The 22,179-nt window shown below is 40.4% G+C and overlaps 1 protein-coding gene across 3 annotated transcripts in view; it reads right to left on the bottom strand.

The window, feature by feature from the left end:
- LDLRAD3 (low density lipoprotein receptor class A domain containing 3) overlaps positions 1–22,179 on the bottom strand; it is a 127,808-nt gene that overhangs the window by 4,921 nt on the left and 100,708 nt on the right. For all 3 annotated transcript variants that reach the window (XM_054827390.1, XM_054827391.1, XM_054827392.1), the window contains one exon: positions 1,580–1,925. In XM_054827390.1, coding sequence (XP_054683365.1) covers positions 1,580–1,925 — 346 coding nt within the window. The remainder of the gene's footprint in view (positions 1–1,579; positions 1,926–22,179) is intronic.

Genomic DNA, 22,179 nt, shown 5'->3' with positions numbered 1-22,179 from the left:
TGAAAAAAACAAACACTATTTCTTAGCTTTTCCATGGTGACACCTATCAGACCTCAAACAGACCTGCCTACATTTTTCAAGTCATTCCAAAACATCCACAGCACCACTGGGCACCAAGGTTTCTGGTCAAGATGCAACATAGCTAATTACATCCTGCTTAACACTCTACACTCCGATTTTCATGGGTATGCACTTGCAACAAATCTCAGCTTACCCTCAAAGAGAACTGCAAGAGGTGAGAATTTCTCCTATATAACATTTACACAACATGAGAAAGCACTTTAAAAGAAATAAGGGAAGTAGTGGATTTATACCTATAGATAATGATGTGGACACAAGAAAGCTCTAAGGAAACCTCTGTTAAGTGACAGAGATTAATTGCTTATGGTCTACAAATAAATAAAGAACTGAATTCTCCACATGACAAATCACTGTTGCTGTCATGATATCGCATGCAGAGCAACTGCTAAGTAGGCATAGATGAGTACTGGATTCAGGAAAACTGTTTTTTGTTCTGATAGTAAACAAGTAAAGGGACCGAAGGGTTTAGCACATTGATAACAGATCCTGGGAGCAATAAGCTCTGAAATTGCTGATGGTTTGTATCAGCCCAGGTGAGAAGCGATTACAATCTGGACAGCTGCTTATTTAGTTCTCCTTACTAATGAAAAGATATCATTATTCTGAATGTCAACATTAAGACAAGGGAGCTTCTGCCAAATGCAGCAGAGAATAGGAATGTAAATGATTATATTATCATTCTTAAATCCCAGAGTTCATACCAGAAAATACCGACAGGGTGACAGTGGACAATATGGATCATTAAAGTTCATACCACACCCTTTTTATGTACAGAGGATGTCAGTCTAAGAGTTTTGTTTGTAAAGACTTTACAGACAGGTTAAAACGAAGGTTAATTATCTACAAATAAAACCAGTGCCATAACTACAAAAACATCATAACCCAAAACACACCCACCCACAAAACTTCAAAGCACTTTAAGCTATTTAAAATGAGAACAGCGCTTTCCATTTCAGAATCCTACTCTTTTCTTCTATTGGTAAAAGAAAAGCAGTGCAGAGCAGAGGGACTATACAATTTCTTTATGCAAGAATTGAAGATCTCTTACCTTTATATACTTACCACATATGACCAGGGTCATTTTTTTATAAATAGTATGACCTACAACCTAGCTGTTTTTTGGCAAAACTCCAAATACAGTTTTCATGTTTTGATCCCAGACTGGCACAGGATATCACCAGTAGACAAGTGATACATTTCTTTGCATTCTCCTGCCATCCTCAAAATCTCTACTACTGACAACACGTGCTAAAGAGAGTATGACTTGAGTTTGCCTTAAATCCCTTTACTACCAGTACGAGTAAGGGGATCTGAGGACCATGAATTTTTCATACACAGGAGGAGCTCAAATTTGGCCCTATGCATGTGACAGAATTGCAATGCCGTATTACTGTCAAAAGCAGTAATGAGGATAAATGGGGACCAGAAGAACAGATTAACAGAGTTGCAACCAGTAGCCTGAAACTACGGTGAGCACAGAATTAGCTCCTGTACATACCTTTGGTCAAGCACAGCCTCTGAATAGGATGGTGGAGAGTCCAGGTCCACTGGCCTGTGGTACGCCTGGTTGGACATGTACTGGATCCCATTGTTGACATTGTAGGTGACACTGCAGTGGTGTGGGTGATCAAGGACCACCAGCCGGGACAGCAGGACAGGGTGCTGCAGTCGATGCACTGGCAGGGTCATGAGATTGTTGCGTTTGCGTTGGTGATGCAGGACTAAGGCAAGAAAGGCCACCACAAGTACGAAAATGACAGAGCTACCAATGATAGCATAGGTAATACTAGGGTAGTAAAGCAGCTGATTTTCTGAGGTCACATAATCTTGGCCACTGCCTGCCTCTGCAAGACAAAAGGAAAAGGAAGCCTGAGATTTGTTTCAGTATAAAACTGCTCTTAACCTATGCTGTGTTTTCTGGTAACACACTGTGTGACCAAAGCAAGTTTTCTTTTTTCCTTTAGATTGTGGAAAATTAGCTTATTTGCATATGCATGCAAATCAGAGATTGGCTGAGACTGAGTGATAGTCAGCCAATCTTTGATTTGCATGCATATGCAAATAAGCTGCTTTTCCACAATCCAATCAGTCCATCCTCATGCACAATAAGTGCCAGCAGATAAACTACTAGGGAGAGACAAACTGAGAAAGAGGAAAACACACGCCATAGTAGGAACCATGTGCACTATCATGGGACTATCTCCCCCCCATCCCTATCTATTAATTACAAATTTTTGCTTCCAGAGGTAAGACACCCAGTTCCGAGGCATAAGCAGAGTACCTCAGCTGTATCCAGCAAAGCACGCTAGAATCAGAGATGTAAAAGGCCTGATCTTTACTCTTAATGATAACTTGGCAGCACAGTCAAAGTTTACTAAATCCTATGTTCCACAGATCTAACAGTCCAAAATAAGTACGGGAGAAAAATATATATAGCTGCTCAGTAAAGGGTGGTTATTTGGATGTTTGTGATCACAAGACCGCAATGCAAGCCTAGTAGATGTGATACTGGTAAGAGATGTGAAAGTCTAAAAGCAAAGAGTGCAGTGAAAGAAGTGAATGGTAAAAAACCAAAACCCCCAAACCAAACAAAAAACCGGGTTAGGATAGAACAAGATGAGGAAAAGAAAAACATGAGCTGGGCTAAGGCCATTAAAGATCACACAAGTGAGCTTCAACTTGAGATGGCAACGGTGAAGGGAATGGTTGGAACCGAGTGGCAGGGAGCAGAAGCAGAAGCATGACCCTAAACAGCAGTATTAGAGGGATGATGAGAAGGCCAAATCAGAATAGGTACACTTCAGAGAGCATGTAGGATACGTTTCATTTGCAGGAGGCACCGAGCAATCGGCAGTTAACAAGAATTGTAACAGAAGTTATACTTGGATTTGTTCAGAGTCATAATATAGGAGAAGGAATTCCCGCCTGGGCTGTGGGCTCAGACAAACAAAAAGGTAATGGAATAATGACTTTGGACAACATTCGAATGGATCTTAAACTTCATGCAAATCTTATCAGGAAACACAATAAAAGGCAACAAAATACAAATGAAGAAAGCGGATCAGAGAAGCAAAATGGCATAAACACACAGATGCGACTCTGCCACACTCAAGGTCCATGCCAGCACCATAGAACCATGTTCCGCTGACTCCATTTCAGCCCCCTGTTCACAAGGTCATACAGCCTTTGAGTATTGTTTTCTTTTTCGGGGGAGAATTTCTATTTCTGTGCAGGCTGTAACTCCTTATAGCCCAAAAAGAAAAATACTATTCTGATATAGGACATTCATCTACCTCAAGAAAAATGAGAGGTTGAGTAAAAAACCAAACAAAACAAACTCAAGCCCTTGACCTCCAAAATCCACAGAATTACAAGAGGACTATCCATCCAAATTCTTTATTTCCTACTGCAGAAGGCTGGGACAGTAAATCTTAACATACGATTTTCCTATCTTTTGCCTATCAACTAAACCCATTTTTTGGTCACTGAGAATTGCAGCTGAGCCACTTACAAATTTCCCTAGCAACAAAATAATGAAATATAGACAACTGTCTGGCATAATAGAAGATCCTCCCTCAAGCACCCATTGTTCCACATCAAGATGCTTTGGGTATTTCTCTCAATATTTGATTTTGGTAGCTTGCTTCCATGGTTAAACACCAAACCACGTTTTCCAGCATCACTACAAATAACACGCATTAGTTAGGTAAGATAATACAACATAAAATGGCTAATCCTTTAAACATCTCCATTTTAAGTCATAGATATTTTAGTAAGAACAGAAGAAATGGGAAAGAAAGACTGTACCAGAACTAAGAGAACATGATTATTAGTCCTGCTACTGACTAAGAAAACTACCTCTCTTAAACAGGTCTGTTTTACTGATGATGCCACTACAACCACAGACCAGAGCTATGCAGGCCAGCTGCAAGCTACGCAGTTTTCTTGATATCCAGTGTCACACCTCAGCAAGGATCCTTCCTAAATTTATTCCCCCATGCAACTGTGCTGGAGAGAAAGCAGAAATCATTCTTACCAGTCAACACTAGGTCTCTGCTCACTCAAAGTGAACAAAGTCTGCATGAAGAATGTAAATCAAAGCAGAAGGGAGGAAAGGAATTTACATGCATTAGTAATTTTAATTACAGCTCATCACATATTGCTGTGGCTTCTTTAATACACTCCCTAAATTCACCAGCTGAGAAATGAACTCATGTCACATATCACGGACAAGGGCCAGCGTAGGGAACACAGTGACAAGCAGATCATTTTTATGCAAACGTCAACAAATTTATTTGCAAGGAATGATCCATGGATGAATACCAATACCTGCAATTCTTCAGTGCAAGGAATGTAAATATATTATGACATCCTGGTAAAACATCACAAGGCTTTCATATAACTTGGCTTACTGGTTACAGCGCATTGGCATAACAATGAGAACAGGATGCCTTTGCAGACCTGATGAGACCTAATTAGTTACCGTGGGATCATTCTGCAGCAGCACAGTCCCTTCTTTTTATAATCTCCATCTTACTATAAGTGAAGAAAATTGAGAGAAGTGAATTATATGTCAACTTATTTTCAAAATTTTTAAGGTTATCCATCTGTTTAGGATAGCATCTTCTACGTCCTGCATGAAAAGCCTCCATAAATCCAAACAGATCAACCAGATTGCTGAAGAACAAATATTTTGTCAAAAGTCAAATGGGATCTGATGACCAACTTTAGGAAAGTCTGAAACAAAACATCTACTTTATCTAGTTTTATGATCATTTTCATACAACAACCACCCACATATTTTGCAGAGATTTTGGGTCAATTTGCAGTTAACATGCTGTTTTGGAGCTTTGGGATTACTGTGGCTAATGAAACATCGTTTGTTTACCAGTAAGTCTCTATCTCTTTTTAAGTTTTTAGATCTATTGCTTGTATTCCCATTTAGTTCACTGTATCTGTGAGAACAAGAGCAATCTAAGGACATGCCTACACTAGGGACTACAGGTCTCTGTAGAGATCTCTGAACCAGAAGCAGAGCCATGAAGGTACTGTTTTGAATAGTGCTATCTGGTGCAGCCTTTGAACTGGCCAACACAGCAATATTGCTTTTGGGATTTGAATTAGCATCTCCATCAGTTCAGCTGGTTCTAGTTTGTGTGTGTCTCATATGGAGCTGCACTGAGGAGATATAGCCTGTAAAGAGGAAAGAACCTGATTTATCTGTCAAGTGTTTTTTCTTGTGCCCTGGGCAGTGCAGAGACACGCTCTCTCTCCCCATGCAAAGAATCCAACTCCTTAAACATGCACAGTCTTTATACCTTTACAAGAACAGACACAGAGCACACCATATCTCTGAGATCATAGAATCACAGAATATCCTGAGCTGGAAGGGACCCATAAGGATCAGATGGAGATAGAGTTCTGCCTAGGAAGATTCAGCTATCACAGAAACAAAGTCTTCCTCCACCACCGTAACAATCTTATTCTTGCCTTATAGGTGGGTTTCCTGGGCCAAGACGACACAATCCTTAGCAAAACATGCTCGTGTAACCGTGGGATAGGGGCCGTGAAACAGAAACTATAGAATCAGGTTGAAATAATTAGTTTGTAACCAAGGTAATAGGTAATGAAGCTAACTGACCATGGCAAGGTACAATGCTGCTATGTTCCATGTACAGTCCCTACCAAACTGAACAATAGGTTTGGAGATATTAATCTTATGAAGTCGTTATGGACAGGTGCATCCACAGCAAGGATACTGTGCATACCTGCAAGAAGAGGGTCACGCAGTGGACACGGGTGCGAGACCACTGATGACCACTGACTCAAATCACTGAGCATGCGTGACGGGGAGGAGAATATGGAAATGGATTCCAAGAAATGATTATCATAGGACTGCCCTTTCTGAGATAAACGATGAATATGTATGTTTTGATCCTACATAACCTGTGTGTTGGTGATCACCTGGCATGCACATTGGGTGGAGCTATCCCCCGTGCATCCAGTGCTGCAATAAAGAATGCCTGCCTTTTAACACTACATTGGTGTTATGAGGTTTATTCCCGGATTTTGGTGACAGTTTTTGGCGACCCAGATGGGACACTGCTTTTGAACCTCGACGGATCCGTGGGATCGCAGGACCTCCAGCCGGCACCGGGGAATTCTCAGGGAGAACCTCCGATCCCCGGACCAAAGAGCTCTGAGCAAGACCCCTGGGAGAGGTAAAGGCATTCTTTTTTTGATTTGAATATTTGCTCTTTTGAATATTTGCTCTTACCACTGTGGTGGGACAGGCCCGCACCAGGAGCACGGGAGGCCTGCTTGTAAGGCATGGTGAAAGCTGTGCAGAGTTGGGCTAGGGAGACATCTCAGGTAAAAGTCTCTGCTAGGCGAAAGCCTGTGGAGCAGGGCCCACAGGGGAGGGGAAGCCTCCAAGGTTGAGATTTCTCTTACCACCGTGGTGGGACAGGCCCGCACCGAGAGAAATCCCTGAGGGAGCTCTAACACGGGTTGGGGTCCCTCTGACTAAGTGCTTGTGATAGTGCACAATGACAACCACTAAGTCCCCGGGAGATGGGTACTTTTCCGAGTAAGAAACCAATCCCACGAGAAACACCACTGGGATGTATTTTGGAACATTGGAAAGATCTGGGGAGAATTGATCCTTTGACTCGGAAACAATTGATTGAATATTGTAATCATTGGTGGCCACTGTATGCTTTAGAGAGTGGGGAAAAGTGGCCGGAAAATGGGACACTGCAATATAACACAATTTTGCAATTGATGCTATTTTGTAAGAGGGAAGGTAAATGGAATGAAATGGCATATGTAGATTTGTTTTTTCACACTGCGAAATCATCTGGAATGGCAAAGGCAATGTGAATTGGTTTCACCTAGTCCTGTGGTAATGGCATTAAAGGGGCAGGAACCTGATAAAAATTTGGAAAAGGTTGCTCAGCTTATGATATTGGTAAACGGTGGTTTAAATGTGAATTTGAAGAAGATGATGTTGAATTATTGGTTGCACCTCGCAGAAGGCTAGGAAATGATCAGGGGGATCAAAATCTGGAGGCTAACAACGCTTCTGCCCCTCCTGTGGAAGGAGAGGCAGAAGGATTCAGCCCAGTTGCTGGGAGGACAAGGGGAAGAGGGGGAGGAGATGGATTAACTCCCCTCCAGGCCCCTCTTCGACAGGCAGTTGGTAATGAGGGTCCAGTAATGGTAAAAGTTCCCTTCTCAACTGATTTAAGAGCATGGAAAGAAACTGCAGGCACTTACTGGGATGATCCCGAAAGAGTTGCCAAAGTAGCTGAAACAATAATCAGAACCCAAAACCCCAATTGGGAGGATTTGCAAGTAATATTGGATACTTTGTTGGAAGATACTGAAGAGAAAATGGTATTGAATATGGCCAGAAAACAAGTAGAAGAAGCTCATGCTAATGGGATTATACAAGGGACAGTGGACCAGAATTGTCCATCCACAAATCCTGAGTGGGACCCTAATCAACCAGGACCCAGAAGGGTGCTGACTAGATCTCAGAAGTGGATTTTGTTTGGTGATAGGCATGCAATGCCAAAAGCAATTCATTGGTCTAAACTTTATGAAGTGAGACAAGAATTAAACGAGTCCCCTTCAGCCTTTATGGAAAGACTGAAGGTGACTGCTAGAAAATACACTAATTTGGACCCAGAGTAAAAAAAAAAAAAAAAAAAAAACAACCAAACCCCCCCCCCACAAAAAACCCCCACAAAACCAAAAAAACCACCCAAAAACCAAACCAAAAAACACCAGGGAACAAGCTATATAATTGGCCTCTATATTTATGGGATAATCAGCCCTAGAAAAAAACTCCAGAAACTGGGAGGGGCTGAGTCCAGAGACTTAGGTAAAATGCTTGAAGTAGCCTGGACTGTGTATAACAACAGAGAAAAAGAAAAAGAAGTCAGACAAATGCAAAGGGATGGAAAAATTCTGGCAATCTTGACTGAGAATAATAAACGTGTAAAGTGAAACTCAGCCATAAATCAGCAGAGGGTGTTGGTGCGACGGGGCGAAAAGAGAACTAGCCTTTCTTGAAACTGTTAAAATTTAAGCTGGGAAAACAGTGGGTAACACATCAATTTTTGTACATGCCCAAATGTCCATTGCCCTTATTGGGACAAGATTTATTAAGCAAATTAGATGCACAAATAATTTTTAAAGATGGAGAAATCAGATTACTAATACCAGAATCAAAAGCCATAGAGGCGAGAGTGTTTATGTTACAGAATTCCTCCAAGGAGGAACAGATTCCAGAAGTGGTGGACAATGCAGTAACCCCTTTGGTATGGGCAAGTGAAGTTCCAGGATGATCCAAACTGGCAGAACCGGTAAAGGTGACTTTAAAACCTGGAGCCAAGCCGGTAAGACAAAACCAGTATCCTATTAAGTGGGAGGCTCAAAAGGGATTAGAGGAATTAATTACAAAATTTTTAGAATATGGGCTGTTAGTAGAATGTGAATCAGAATATAATACCCCTATATTACCAGTAAGGAAATCGGGAGGTAAGGAATACAGATTGGTTCAGGATCTGAGGGCCGTAAATCAAATAGTTCAAGATACACACCCAGTAGTGGCCAAGCCATACACTTTACTGACATCTTTGAAGGAGGAACATAAATGGTTTACTGTACTGGATTTAAAGGATGCCTTCTTTTGCATACCTCTGGATGCAAAAAGTCAAAGCATATTTGCTTTTGAATGGGAAAGTCCTGCTACAGGATGAAAAATGCAACTAACATGGACTGTACTTCCGCAAGGATTTAAGAGTAGCCCCACACTATTTGGAAATCAATTGGCAAAAGAGTTAGAAATGTGGAAGAAACAGAATCAAGGAGAAGGGATATTATTACAGTATGTGGATGACATCCTGATAGCAGCAGAAAGCAAAGAAACATGTTTTGAAATGACCATCAGTTTATTGAATTTCCTGGGCCAAGGAGGATATAGAGTTTCCGGAAACAAGGCCCAGGTAGGGAAAGAAGCAGTGATTTATTTGGGATTTGAGATATCTCAAGGACAGAGACAATTGGGAAATGAAAGAAAGAAGCCATTTGTCAGATCCCCGAACCTAACAGTCCAAAGGAACTGAGAGCCTTTCTGGGAATAATTGGGTGGTGTCGACTCTGGATTCTAAATTATGGACTGTATGTGAAACCCCTATATGAATCCCTGAAGGAATCCAAAGACCAATATTTGATTTGGACACCTGTATGCCACAAATCATTTAAAGAACTCAAAAAGGCATTAATGATGGCCCCTGCATTGGGTTTACCTGATCTAACCAAACCTGTTGAGCTGTTTGTGCACGAAAGGCAACATCTGGCCCTTGGAGTGCTGGCACAACGGCCGGGATCTTGGAAGCGACCGGTGGGGTACTTCTCCAAACAACTTGACACCGTGAGTAAAGGATGGCCGGGATGTTTGCGTGCCGTGGCAGCAACGGTGCTGCTGATTCATGAAGCTTGAAAATTGACTATGGGCCAAAAGATAGTGGTATATGTACCACATATAAAAAAGGGGGGTCACTGGCTATCCCCTAGCAGAATGTTGAAATACCAGGTTGTCCTATTGGAACAAGATGATGTGGAATTAAAAACAACAGCAATTGTAAATCCAGCAATGTTCCTGTCAACAAAAAAATCCTACCGAGAAATCGGAACATGATTGCCTGCTAACCATTGAACAAGTTTATTCCAGCAGGCCGGACATGACAGACAAACCTTTGAAGGATCCTGATCTGGAACTGTTTACGGACGGAAGCAGTTTCATGCAAGAAGGAAGGTGAATGGCCGGATATGCTGTTGTTACCACCGACAAGGTATTGGAGTCAGGGACGCTACCTGCAAATACATCAGCGCAGAAAGCAGAATTGGTGGCGTTAAAGCAGGCTTTACGGATGGCAGAAGGGAAAAGGGTAAACATATGGACAGATTCCAAATATGCATTTGGTGTGATCCATGCTCATGGAGCCATCTGGAAAGAAAGAGGACTGTTATCAGCCCAAACATCACCGATAAGGCATAAGGAGGAAGTTCTTCAACTCCTACAAGATGTGCAGAAACTGAAGGAAGTGGCTGTAATGCATTGCAAGGCTCATCAGTTTGGCCAGACGGTAATCGATTAGCAGATAAAGCTGCAAAAGAGGCTGCAGGACAAGGTATCCTTGCACTAGTACCAGTAAAACAGATGAAAATTCCAAATTTAAAAGCAAGATACAGCAAACTAGATGAACAATTGGCAGAGCACTTAAAAGCATCTCAGAATACAGAAGGATGGTGGGTAACACCAGAAAATCAGGTAATAGTAACTCCACAAGTTATGTTAGAACTTGCAAAAGTGAAACATGAGCAGACATACGGGGGTATAGGTGCTATGGTTACAAGTTTAAGAACATCTGTAATGTGTCTAGGATAGGACAATATGAGTGGAAGTATTGAAAAGTTATTATTTCAAAACTTCCAAAGGGGGGAAATGTAACTGTGGGATAGGGGCCGTGAAACAGAAACTATAGAATCAGGTTGAAATAATTAGTTTGTAACCAAGGTAATAGGTAATGAAGCTAACTGACCATGGCAAGGTACAGTGCTGCTATGTTCCATGTACAGTCCCTACCAAACTGAACAATAGGTTTGGAGATATTAATCTTATGAAGTAAGTCGTTATGGACAGGTGCATCCACAGCAAGGATACTGCGCATGCCTGCAAGAAGGTGGTCATGCAGTGGACACGGGTGCGAGACCACTGACGACCACCAGAGACCCTTGAGGACCACTGAGTCAAATCACTGAGCATGCGTGACGGGGAGGAGAATATGGAAATGGATTCCAAGAAATGATTAGCATAGGACTACCCTTTCTGAGAAAAACGATGAATATGTATGTTTTGATCCTACATAACCTGTGTGTTGGTGATCACCTGGCATGCACGTTGGGTGGAGCTATCCCCCGTGCATCCAGTGCTGCAATAAAGAATGCCTGCCTTTTAACACTACATTGGTGTTATGAGGTTTATTCCCGGATTTTGGTGACACTCGCAAGTGAAGTCCAGTGGTATTTAGCTTCTGCTGTGGTATATTTAAACCAAGAAAGATCAACATGCATCCAACCTCCCTTTTCTAGCAAAGTAAATCCAAACCTGCAAAAGATGAAAGTGACATTACCTGATCCTATCAGCACAGCTTGGCTTGTAGCCCTAGAGAGGGTACTTCCCATTTAAGGAAAAGAAATGAACTGCCCTTAACGGTCTTCCAAAATAATGCTCCAGCAAGAAAACTGCTCTATAGCACAGCTAAAAGTAGCAGAACTATGAGACAGTTTTGCATAAAAGAGACTTTCACATCAAGTTTTTTCTTCGTCTTACTACGTATCTGATCATGTTGAAATGAGTAACTTCTTGGTAATTCCTTAGTAACATTCTGGTTTTTTTGGAAAGCCAGGTGTGGAAGGGAATGATGAGTACCTAGCTGAGACTGCCCGATAAACCTCTATCCATTTTGTGCACATTGTAATAGGGAGAAGGTGAGATATAAGAACACCTGAAAAAATCATAGCTGGACATGCATGACTGCTTTAGAAAGGAAAGACCATGACTCTCTAGTTCAGCTCTAGTAACTTTTAGCAAATGTTTACACATCACAGAAGTCATTGAACTGAATTTCTTGATAATTTGGTGTCCTGGTTTTCAGCTGGGATAGAATTAATTTTCACAAGAAGCTTGGAGGGGACACAGCCAGGACAGGTAACCCAAAGTAGCCAAAGGGGTATTCCATACCATGATGTCATGGTCAGTATATAAGGGGGAAGCTGGCTGGGGAGGAGGAGCTGCTGCTTAGGGACAGTCTGGGCATCGGGCTTCTGGGCGGTGAGTAAATTGCATTGTGTATCACCCACTTTGCGTACTCTAAGTGATGTTGTTATTTTCCTCTTCCTTTGCTGTCATAATAAACTATCCTTATCCCAACCCATGAGTTTTACCTTCTTATTCCGATTCCCCTCCCCATCCCACTGAGGGAGGAGTGGGGGGAGTGTGAGTGAGCGGCCACATAGAGCTCAGCTGCCGGCTGGAGCTAAACCATGACATTCAGTCATCTTCTCACAGAAGAAGCAGCTGTTACACAGGTAGGTTTAAAAAGTTCTATCTGCTCTGCTATTAAATGCAAATTCACAAAAAAGGTGAGTGGGCAAGCTAATTTAGCTTAAATTCATGGAGTATTTATTCTTTCATGTCCCCCACCCCCCTCGAAGATCTATGTCTTCTAATCATGACACATACAAACAGTTTATCAATGTCATTTATGCCTATTAAACCTTATTACCTGGGAAATGTTGAATTTGCAGATTAGAGATTTCTGGAGTGTAAAAAGCTTTGCGAATAATTTAGGAAAAGACTGATAAAGGAAACATAACAGGTTGTACTCAGAGAGTAACTGCATTAAGCCTGTCAGACACAGGGACGAGGGACTATTATTTTATCTTTCGTATTCCTTTGCTCAAGCCTGGCTTTTCACAGTTCATCAGAGAAAAAGCTTTTGAAATACATAATCTGAGCAGACATCTGTAGCCTTAATGAGCACGAGTCACGGTCCATCTCCAACAAAGACGCTACTGTAACAACACATTTAAATTCCAACTGGTTAAAGAGCAGAGCTGCAGCTTGGAAGGTTAAAGACAACAAAAATCAAATACAGACAGGCAGAGCCTCTGCACATTATTTACTTTCTGTGCTAGGAGTTCCTAGGGCATCCAGCTAAATCTCCAAAAGCTCTTAAATTTCCCATCTTTAATGATTTTATGTCCCACTAAAACAAGTCATGTATATTTTGCGTACTGGACTTTCAAAATACTCTTGATTCTAGTGATGTCCTTTCTAACTCAGTTATCTTTTTTCACTACTGCCCTTCTCCAAGCTACAAACAAGATCTTGCCCAGACAGCACAGCACCGTGACTTCATGGAATATCACACTCAGTTACCATTTGTTCCCCTCCCCAAACAACTTCATATTTCCCTTAGACACCCAAGACAAGGATTTGTTTTCAACTGCATTCAGAGGAGTGTTTCTGCCCTGCTTTGGCTTTCTCTGTTTCAGGCACAGGAGAGATTTGTTAACAGATTTATTACACATACTGAACAGATCTTATCTATGGAATTGGCCAAAGTAGTACAATATGATTACATCTTTGCTTACCATGTACTTGGTAAATGGATAAGCTTTCTGGGAAAGCAGCAGAATAAAACCTCAAGCTCCTTCCAGGTATGTCTACAACAGTGATGGCTTCACAGCCAGACACCACTGATCTGCACAGATGTCCTGGGTTGAAATGGCACGAGGTTATTCTGTGTTTCACCCCGTGGTAATCACAAGTGTCCCTAATACCCATGGACCAGAACTACCAGCAGCCAGCACAGCCCTCGAGATAAGAAATTGGAGCAGAGGGTGGCTCTCCTCCCAGCTCTTGAAGTTGCCTATCAGGTAATTTTCTCCACCTCTGCCTGGCTCCCTGCCCTGCTATCCCACCTAAAAACTAGATAATGATGTTCTTGGGCTCTCAGGACATTCTCCCAAGCTCTTCTGTACTGACAAGAACTACATTTTCCTCAAAATCATAAGTGTCAAATATTAATCATCAGTCTAAATATCACTGGGTGCTCTGTCTTTGCCTATTCTTTCAGATGACTGAGAAGACATTTATGACCTTGCCTGCATAAACAGCGTAGGACATGTAGATATGGAGAACTTGTTATCCATCCATCCATCCATATAATTTTTTTAATCATTATTGGTATTAGTATGGCACCTTGGTGCTCTAGTAATGAAATAGAATTTCTCTGTATAATGTACTGTGTGGGCTCTGAGCAAGACAATGGCCATTGTTCCAAAGAATTTAATGCTAAGCATGAGACTTGGAACTATATGTAGTTATAACTCTATATGACTAGCCAGCAAGACACAGATAAACCTCAAGACAGTATTAGTCAGCAGAATTAGCAGTAGTCTCAGCACATCACATTCAGTGCATCAGAATGAGTACGTTATGCATGCCTTCCTCTCCAGACTTAAATCCCTCACCCTGACCACGCGTTACAAGAAAAGTGCTTTCAAGTCTTTGCAGCTGCTGAAAGAGCAGCTGAGTCATCAGACTGAAGATCAAGAGCCTCACCTCTCACATGCCCTCCTTTTTATCTTCTGCAGAGTAGGATAAATATTCAATGCACTTCACACATCACAGTTCAAATGTAAAAAAAAAAAAAAAAAAGCAGCAAACTGAACAAGTAAGTAGAGAACTAAGAAATACTTAGCAGTAGCTATGGCAACTAAAGCTCTAAAATTAACTTGGCAGCAATGTAAAAACCTGTAAAGCCAAAATCTGCCATCAAGCATAGAAACAAAAGGTCCAGGCTTGGCGCTGGATGGAGGCCAAGGAGGAAATTAAAGTGTTACTCAAATGCAATTCAGGATCATTCTGACATTGATCTAAGCAACACTTCCTGGACATGTGATAGCCCAAAAGGCTAGTGGTATAATTTGATTATTTCACAGACAGTACAGAAACTATAAAGCAGGGGCAGAACATAAAAAGGATGAACTTTCTCCTAATAAAGTCCTCCTCTCTAAATAGAGGGTTCAGTTACTTATGTTTGTCTCATCTTTCTCCTTTGAAAATGGAGGGTCATCATCAAAGAGACTGCCAAGAAGTTACTTACTATACACTCACATTTTATGACAGGAGGATGCCACTCAGCAAGAACTTGATGCACTGAAAGTTCTAGGGGCTTCCACTACTATTGTCCTCCTCCCAGTCACTAAATTAAATCTGTTCTGCAGAATGAAAATCTCAAATAGCAGCAAGACTAAAAGGCTCTTTGGTGGACCAAGCTTATAAAATAAAGCAAGAATGTGCTTCAAAGAAAGGAAAACTGTATTGTTTTCATAGCATAAATGTGCTCTTGGTGCTCTTGCCAAGACCTATGTCAACTAGCAGCGTCCCAGGCTCTAGCCCCAGTGCAAGCACTGTGCCTAAGGTGGAGATAACAGCCCTTGATCTGGTCCCACAGCCTGCTCCTTCCCCTAATCTCCCAAGAGATATTCCAATCTCACCTTGTTCAAGTCACAAACAGTACTCCCCAACTGCAGGAAAAGTCCAGATTTTGGATCTCTGGTTGCTGTGTAATCCATTGTGTACAATTAATTCAATAGTATTGTTTGGTCTTGGAAGTTAAAACTTACAACTTAATGGAAAAGTTAACAGAACTGTGAAATTCAACCAGCAAGACCCAAGAAGACTCACAGTTAGCCTCCAACATCAGCTTTATCTTCACTTCTTCAATGGCATAACAAGTATATTCTTTACCAAGTACCCTTGGGAACACTGGCATATTTATCTGCAAGTGCACCATTCTGTCTTTTGCAATGGTTAATTGGAGTAACAAAGCTCTGAGGTAGGTAAGAGCCTGGACTTTGTATCAGCTCCCTGCTCCCTGCCAGCACAGAAGCATGGTCTACCTACCTTGATTAATTTTGAAAGGTTTTAAGCAATCTCAAGTCAAAAGTATGAAGAAAAATAGATTTGTCAAAGGCCATGGGTGGCTTTGCCTTTCCTATGCCAGTCTGACCCTGAGAGTTTAGAATCCAGGTTTCCATTACATGCTCTGCTAACATTCATTGGAATCATTTGAATATCTAGGAGGAAAAAAACAAACTCCAAACAAAAAGTAAACTAATTAAAATGAAAATCAGTGGATGAAATGCTTGTGGTTTTATCATCTATCAACCCTGAAACTAAACTATACCATGTTGCAAAACTGTTACCAATTTATCCTGGGTGATCTACATGCCTGCAAAAATGCATGTTATTTCAATAGAATGTCTGGAAAAAGCTGAACATGGGATGCTGTACAGGACAGACAGATGAATCACATTTTTACAGCGTTTATTGTGGAGGTTGGTAAGAACAGACACATACTGTTTAGCTAGAATGGGCACATTAACTTTTTGCTAAATGCCACATCAGTCGTACAGACAGCTGGTGCACAAGAAGGATAATAAGGCTTGAAGAGTTGCAGGGTTTACGGAGCCTGCAGAGTCAGCTATACTTGACAAAGAATACTGCTTAAGTGTGATTTAGATATATTGCAAAGTAAGTTTTTAATCAGCTTTTAAGTTTAGTCTGATCATTCAAGGACTGTATTGTAATGGCTTTGCTTTTTGAAAAAGAGTTAGTACAAAGTCCATGCCCTGTCTTATATATTATTATCAATCCTATTTTCTTCTAGAGTTGTGAAGAGGAAGAGATGTCAGATATGCAGTCCACATAGCTTCACTTGTTCAAAATAGTGTCCTAATGATTTAGAAACCATTAGCAGGTTGTGATCTTGAGTTAAAAAAGAATCAAAACAGAAAGCAGAGACAGACAAGACCTGCTAGGTCACCTAATCCCTTTGGTAGGGTCACATTTCACATCATCCATTCATACCTACCCAATGCCCCTTCACTGACTGCTTCTAGGATGCAGCAGGTGGCAAATCTATTCTAGCAAGAGCCCTGCAGGCTGCCCTGTCTGCCTCTAGGAAGCAAAAGGAGACTGGAGAGGAAAGCAAGACCACAACGACTGGGTGAACTTGGGTAGATGTACAGCTCAAACCAAGATGGAGCTCAGTGCTTGGTTCCACCAGAGAAAGCACCTGTGTGAAGTTACATCATCAGATGCTTTGCTTCTGAAAGTTATCCTGACTCCACGTTACAATTGTTTGGCGTACAAACGAACGTTTCTTTCCAGCTACAAGCTCTGTAAACTCAGTGTAAACTGAAAGTATTGCCAAATGGTGGCCTCAATAGCTCCACTATGTTCAGGTTACACCTTCAGGAAGGTCTTAACAAACATCATACTTGGTTGTAAATCAAACTCTAAGTCTTTCCTTTAATATTATAAAAAAAGAAATAAAGCACTAAACGAAACAGCAAAGATGGCAACAACTGGCTGTGAAAGTTGCTATTGCATAGCCCTGTTTGGTCTTCCTGATCGTGAGACACAGACTATCTAATGCCAGAGAAAGAGAGGGGGAAGAAAAACGAAAAAAAGATAAGCAAGCAAAGGGAAGAAAAAAAAAAAGATAAGCAAGTCAAGCAAAGAGGAAAAAAGAAAGGGGAAAAAAGCTGCATTTGAAAGCTAGTGTACACAAATGGGACACCAATGAGCATCTAGAAGGCATTAACTCCAGGAAGAAGATAAACTTGTGTTTTTCATCGTCTGGTAAAAATCTCACTTCATCAGAAAGTATGACATGGAAAATAGGGAGTGGGAGGAAACCATTCAAAGGCTGTGGCTGCCAGTGGTTCATTACAAAATGGAAAGCTTTTCAGGGAGGCCCAAAGGGCTCTGCTCTGAATCTGATACTATTCAGTAACTACCTGAATGACAAAGTAGAGAGAATATGCTTATTCAGCTCACTGTTAGGCAACACAAGCACCCTGCTAGACAAGATTAAAATTCAAAATGATCAGAAAATAGCAGAGATGGTCAGGATCACATGTAGTCAGATGTCAGCAGAGAACAGGGTGTTAACTGGTGGTGAAAAATGCAACCCCAATAGTACCCAGCCCTAGCAAGGTGTCTGCTCAGGACATCACACTTCACAAAAAGCAAAGATGAATCAGAGCTTGGTGGAGAACAACATGACTTATCAGATGTCCATTAGACACTAACTACCAAGAAAGGTTGTAAGAGTTAGGGTTGTTTAGGCTGAAGAAAACATTGCAAAGAAGCTTTTAATATTTTCAAATACAGAAGTTTGAAACCAAAGAGAATCAAAACAATGCCTGCTCCAACTAACAACATAAACTCAGTAATTTCAAAAGCTGCAGGAAAGCATCCCAAATGACTAACATGAGAGATCACAGCTTTACTTCATACATCTAATTGATTAGAGCTGCTGCCTTTGTCTATGAGTGAACGGTAGTAGCACCACATGGCTCCGTGCCTTCGGATTTCCAGTTACCCTTACCGCTCTGATGGTTTTATCATAGGGCTATCATCCCTTTATGTCCTTGGGAGAGTTTCCCAATTTTTTTCTGCAGAATATCAAAAATCCTACGAAATTTAAGTAACTACAAGCCAGGTTGAATCTGAACCACTTACCCCCAAATCACCACAACAACTTACTATAAACTTCCTAAGCCCCATGTGTAGCTCTGGTGTCAGATGCAGCTTGCTCACTGGCAAGAATAATGACCATACCACCTTGAGTCAACGATGGTTTAGATGCATCTTTGGAGTACCCCGAGACCTCTAATAGTCCTGAATGTATATGCTGGCCAAACCCACTCACTCCACCCCACCCCCTGCCAATCAAATAACCCAAAACACCCCATAAAAAAAAAAATTGGGTTATTTCTCTAAATGAGCTGACAAACCTGCATTAGTTTCACCAAGCCTGTCTTTCAGATAAGCAAAAAAAAGACCAAAAACACCCTATAACAATGAGGATGGAGCTGCTCTTTCAAAGAATTTTATCTCACTTGTTGCATGATCCCATCCTACTGCCAAGTTCAGTAGAAGTTCATACTTCATTGACAAATCTATAAATCCTACAAGCCTTAGAAGCTAATCATGCATTCATAAAGGAAGAAGGAGCTCATCTTCTCCTCTAACGTGTAAAGGAAATTTGGATAGCTTTCCTCTGTGGATGGACTCAGCATAACATTTCAGACAGTAAATAAAGATATTATAGTACCTGGGACTTTTTCCAGAACCTTTTTGAAATATGCATTATAAAAACTTTGGTCTCACTTCAGCAAGTTTTCATATAAATAAATTAAGCAAAAAAAATATCTTTAATTACAGAACGAGGAAAATTGCTGCACTTGATGAAAGGTTGTTTATTCAGCACTGACAAATGTAGCCTAATGAATTTGACAGTGCCAGATTTTTTTCTTGCTGAAGACGTAGTCTTGTTTTTTGTTTCCACAGAGATTGTGGAAACACTTATTTCCCCTTTGACTCCGGCTGACTGACTGAACTGTGCAATTCTTGATATGAAAAGCATGTGTACAATGCAAGAAAGAAAAATGCATTTTAAAATTTGTATTAAGAGGCAAGAATCATAATTATTAATCACTATGTCAAGATAATTACTGTATGCAAGGACAAATGAAGAGATTTTTTAGTAGCATACTTATAGTTCACATTCTGCATGGAAAGACTGGAGGCAAATAATAATGATTAGTACAGCTAAGCATAGTTTAAAAGGCACTGAATTAGCTAATGTGTCACATGACAATGAACCTTTATTGACAGAATCTTGGTCTAATGCATAACAGTAGTACAGAAGGTTAATAGAAAACTGGCTTATCACAAGCAAAGGATATTAAACATATTGTTGCATGATTCTACAAAACCCCAATGAAACCACATTTGAACGCTGGCATCCTATTTTGGCCAGCTTATTTGAAGACAGACAGAATTAGGTTGGTGAAAGTACAGCACGAGAAACAAAGATGATGAATGGGTAAACAGGGCTTAAATATCAAGGGAGAAAAAAGTAGGATTTATTTAGTCTTGAGAAAAGACATGATTGAAGTATTTATAATAACTATGGGTTACAAAAATTAAGCTCAGTGAGTCATATTTAGATTGCTGGGCAGACCAGAACTAAAGGCAACAAGGGTAAAAGAGAATAGACTCAGGACAAATTTAATGATACACTTCACAGAAAGAAGAGAAAATAGGTGAAATGATGTTTCATGACTATACTTAAACAAAAGCTGGGTGACCACATAGAATATGTGCTGTGGAATAACCACATCATGTGGGAAAAACTAGGGAGCATCTTTTGTAATAGCTGAGACATGTATCTATACACACACACATAAAAGCATCTGCAGAAATTTTAAAAAATCGTTGTTAAAACAAAAAAGGTTAAGAGCTTACCTAATTTCAAACAGGAAGAAAAAAAATTTACTAGTACTCCTTTATAGTACAGAAGCAAATAACTAATTATACTATTTCTTTTATAGTAGTCTTCCTTCAAGTATTTACAGATAAATCACAGAAATGTTACAGTGGTCCAATAAGACAGGTAAACATATTTCCTACCTAAAAAGCAAGGCTTAAATCAATAAAATTATTCACCTAAAGTTGCAGAGATAAAAATTGTCAGTCAGAATCCGAAATAGAAGTTCTCAGCTTCCATCAGCCTGCTCTCCACACACAGACTTTAATGGATTATTTACTTTTTCTTTACTATCATATTTGAGGTAACTTTGCTTTACTCTTAGGGTGCACTTAACTATCCTTGAGCAACTCAGTACTGTCCTCTCCAGCACTTTGTGGTATTTTAACAAGCCCTCTACAATGTCCATACATTCAAGACGGAGATTGATTTAACACGCCTACTTACCAGCCTAAAAGCTTGACTAAACACAAATTAGGAGAGAAAATTTTAAAAAAGAACAAAATCACACTGGATTCTAGACTAAGTAGAACATACTAAATATCTAGAAAATACTGAATAAAAACCCCAAACAAATCACATACATACATTTGATCCTCACAGCTCCTTGCTCCCTTTACAAACCAGTTTTCTTGACTTTTTCAGCTAATTTCTGTTTCTATAGATAAGGACCCCATAAAAAAGACCTCTGGATGCTAAAGGCCTGACTCTGATTTTAACATCATTGTGTACAGCAGTCATTTGTGTCTTGTGCTATTGAAGATCAGGATGGTTCCTCCACCTCATGCTCACCTGTTCAACTCTACATCTTTCTCTTTGAACATTTTAAATACGCAAACAATAAAATGTGCAATTTGCTTTGATCAGGCTTTTCACAAAAGTTTCAAGAGCTGAAAAATTGGAACATAATGGTTACCTATGACTCATCAAGTGACAGATGACCTGGGAGACCTCTACACATGAAAAATAGATCCTAAAAAGTCATTTTCACAGTCTGGGGTGTAACTACCCTGCCTTGGGAGTTTCACAGCAGTTTTGGAGGGATGAAAACAAAGAACAGCCTCCATAACTAAGCCAGCTAAAAGTTTAATTAAATAGAATTGCTTGCTGTGCTTCCCCCTTCCCCAAACAGCCTCATGCATATTCATTGCTGTAATTACGGCAGTAAAAAACTCCACAACTAATTATGCCGTGCTCCTCATATTCTATATGCCTGGATTTTTTTACATAATTACTACTGAAATTAACTGCAAGTTAGTTAATTTTGCACTTTGTCCTTTCAAGCTTAATTGAAAATTAAAATTTTTCAAACCAAGTCATTCTTGTAAGCATGGTGCTTTTATCTCAGATGGTGCCATACACCAAAATGTTCTTTTAATTGCTTTTAGTAATGTAGCATTGAGGACTAGTAATGTGACATAGAGGAGTACTGTAAATTTTATCATTTAAAGTGAGAGTGTTGCCCTAATACATATTTACTATATGCTTGTTAGTTGTATACTCTTCAAAGAATATTCAACCTGCCCACTGCCACTTGACACCTTATGACATCAGCATGTCATCCCCTGAAACACAGGCTACTCCATCAGTGCCACAGTTAGCTTAGATCAAGCTCAAACCTGGAATTTTCTTTGATTGTGGTTCAAACATTGTGCTTAGAATTTCAAGGGTGACTAATGATTTCAGATGTCCAGTTCTACAATGAATTTTGAAAAAAGTAACAAACATTTCTTCTCTTGAGAGGTGGGGGAAGAGAAACTTAATCCCATCACCTGTGTTGGAAACTGCTTATTACAGCATGTGACATTAGTGCTAAAGGCTTGAGCAATACAAAGCTGTATGACAGGGCACAGGGTTAAAGTTGTCTTGGACCACATCTACAGACACAGAAAGGGACTTTCATCAAGTCAGGAGGAGGTGTACACCTTAATCACCAGAGTAGCTACTAAAAGGAAGGTGGAAACTTAATAGCCAAGAGGAATTCCTCGTTTCAAGACTCCTGAGTGAAGAGGCAATAGTGAGTTCCCAGGGTGGATGGGGAGTAATTAAAAAGGTAATTAAAAAGAAAAAGCATTGAAAGTCAAGACCCCAAGAATACCAAAAAAGC

Source organism: Grus americana, chromosome 5 (genome assembly GCF_028858705.1).
Source record: "Grus americana isolate bGruAme1 chromosome 5, bGruAme1.mat, whole genome shotgun sequence".
Taxonomy (NCBI): Eukaryota; Metazoa; Chordata; class Aves; order Gruiformes; family Gruidae; genus Grus; species Grus americana.
Note: the sequence above shows the minus strand (reverse complement) of the source record. Positions and strands in the feature narration are given on the sequence as shown.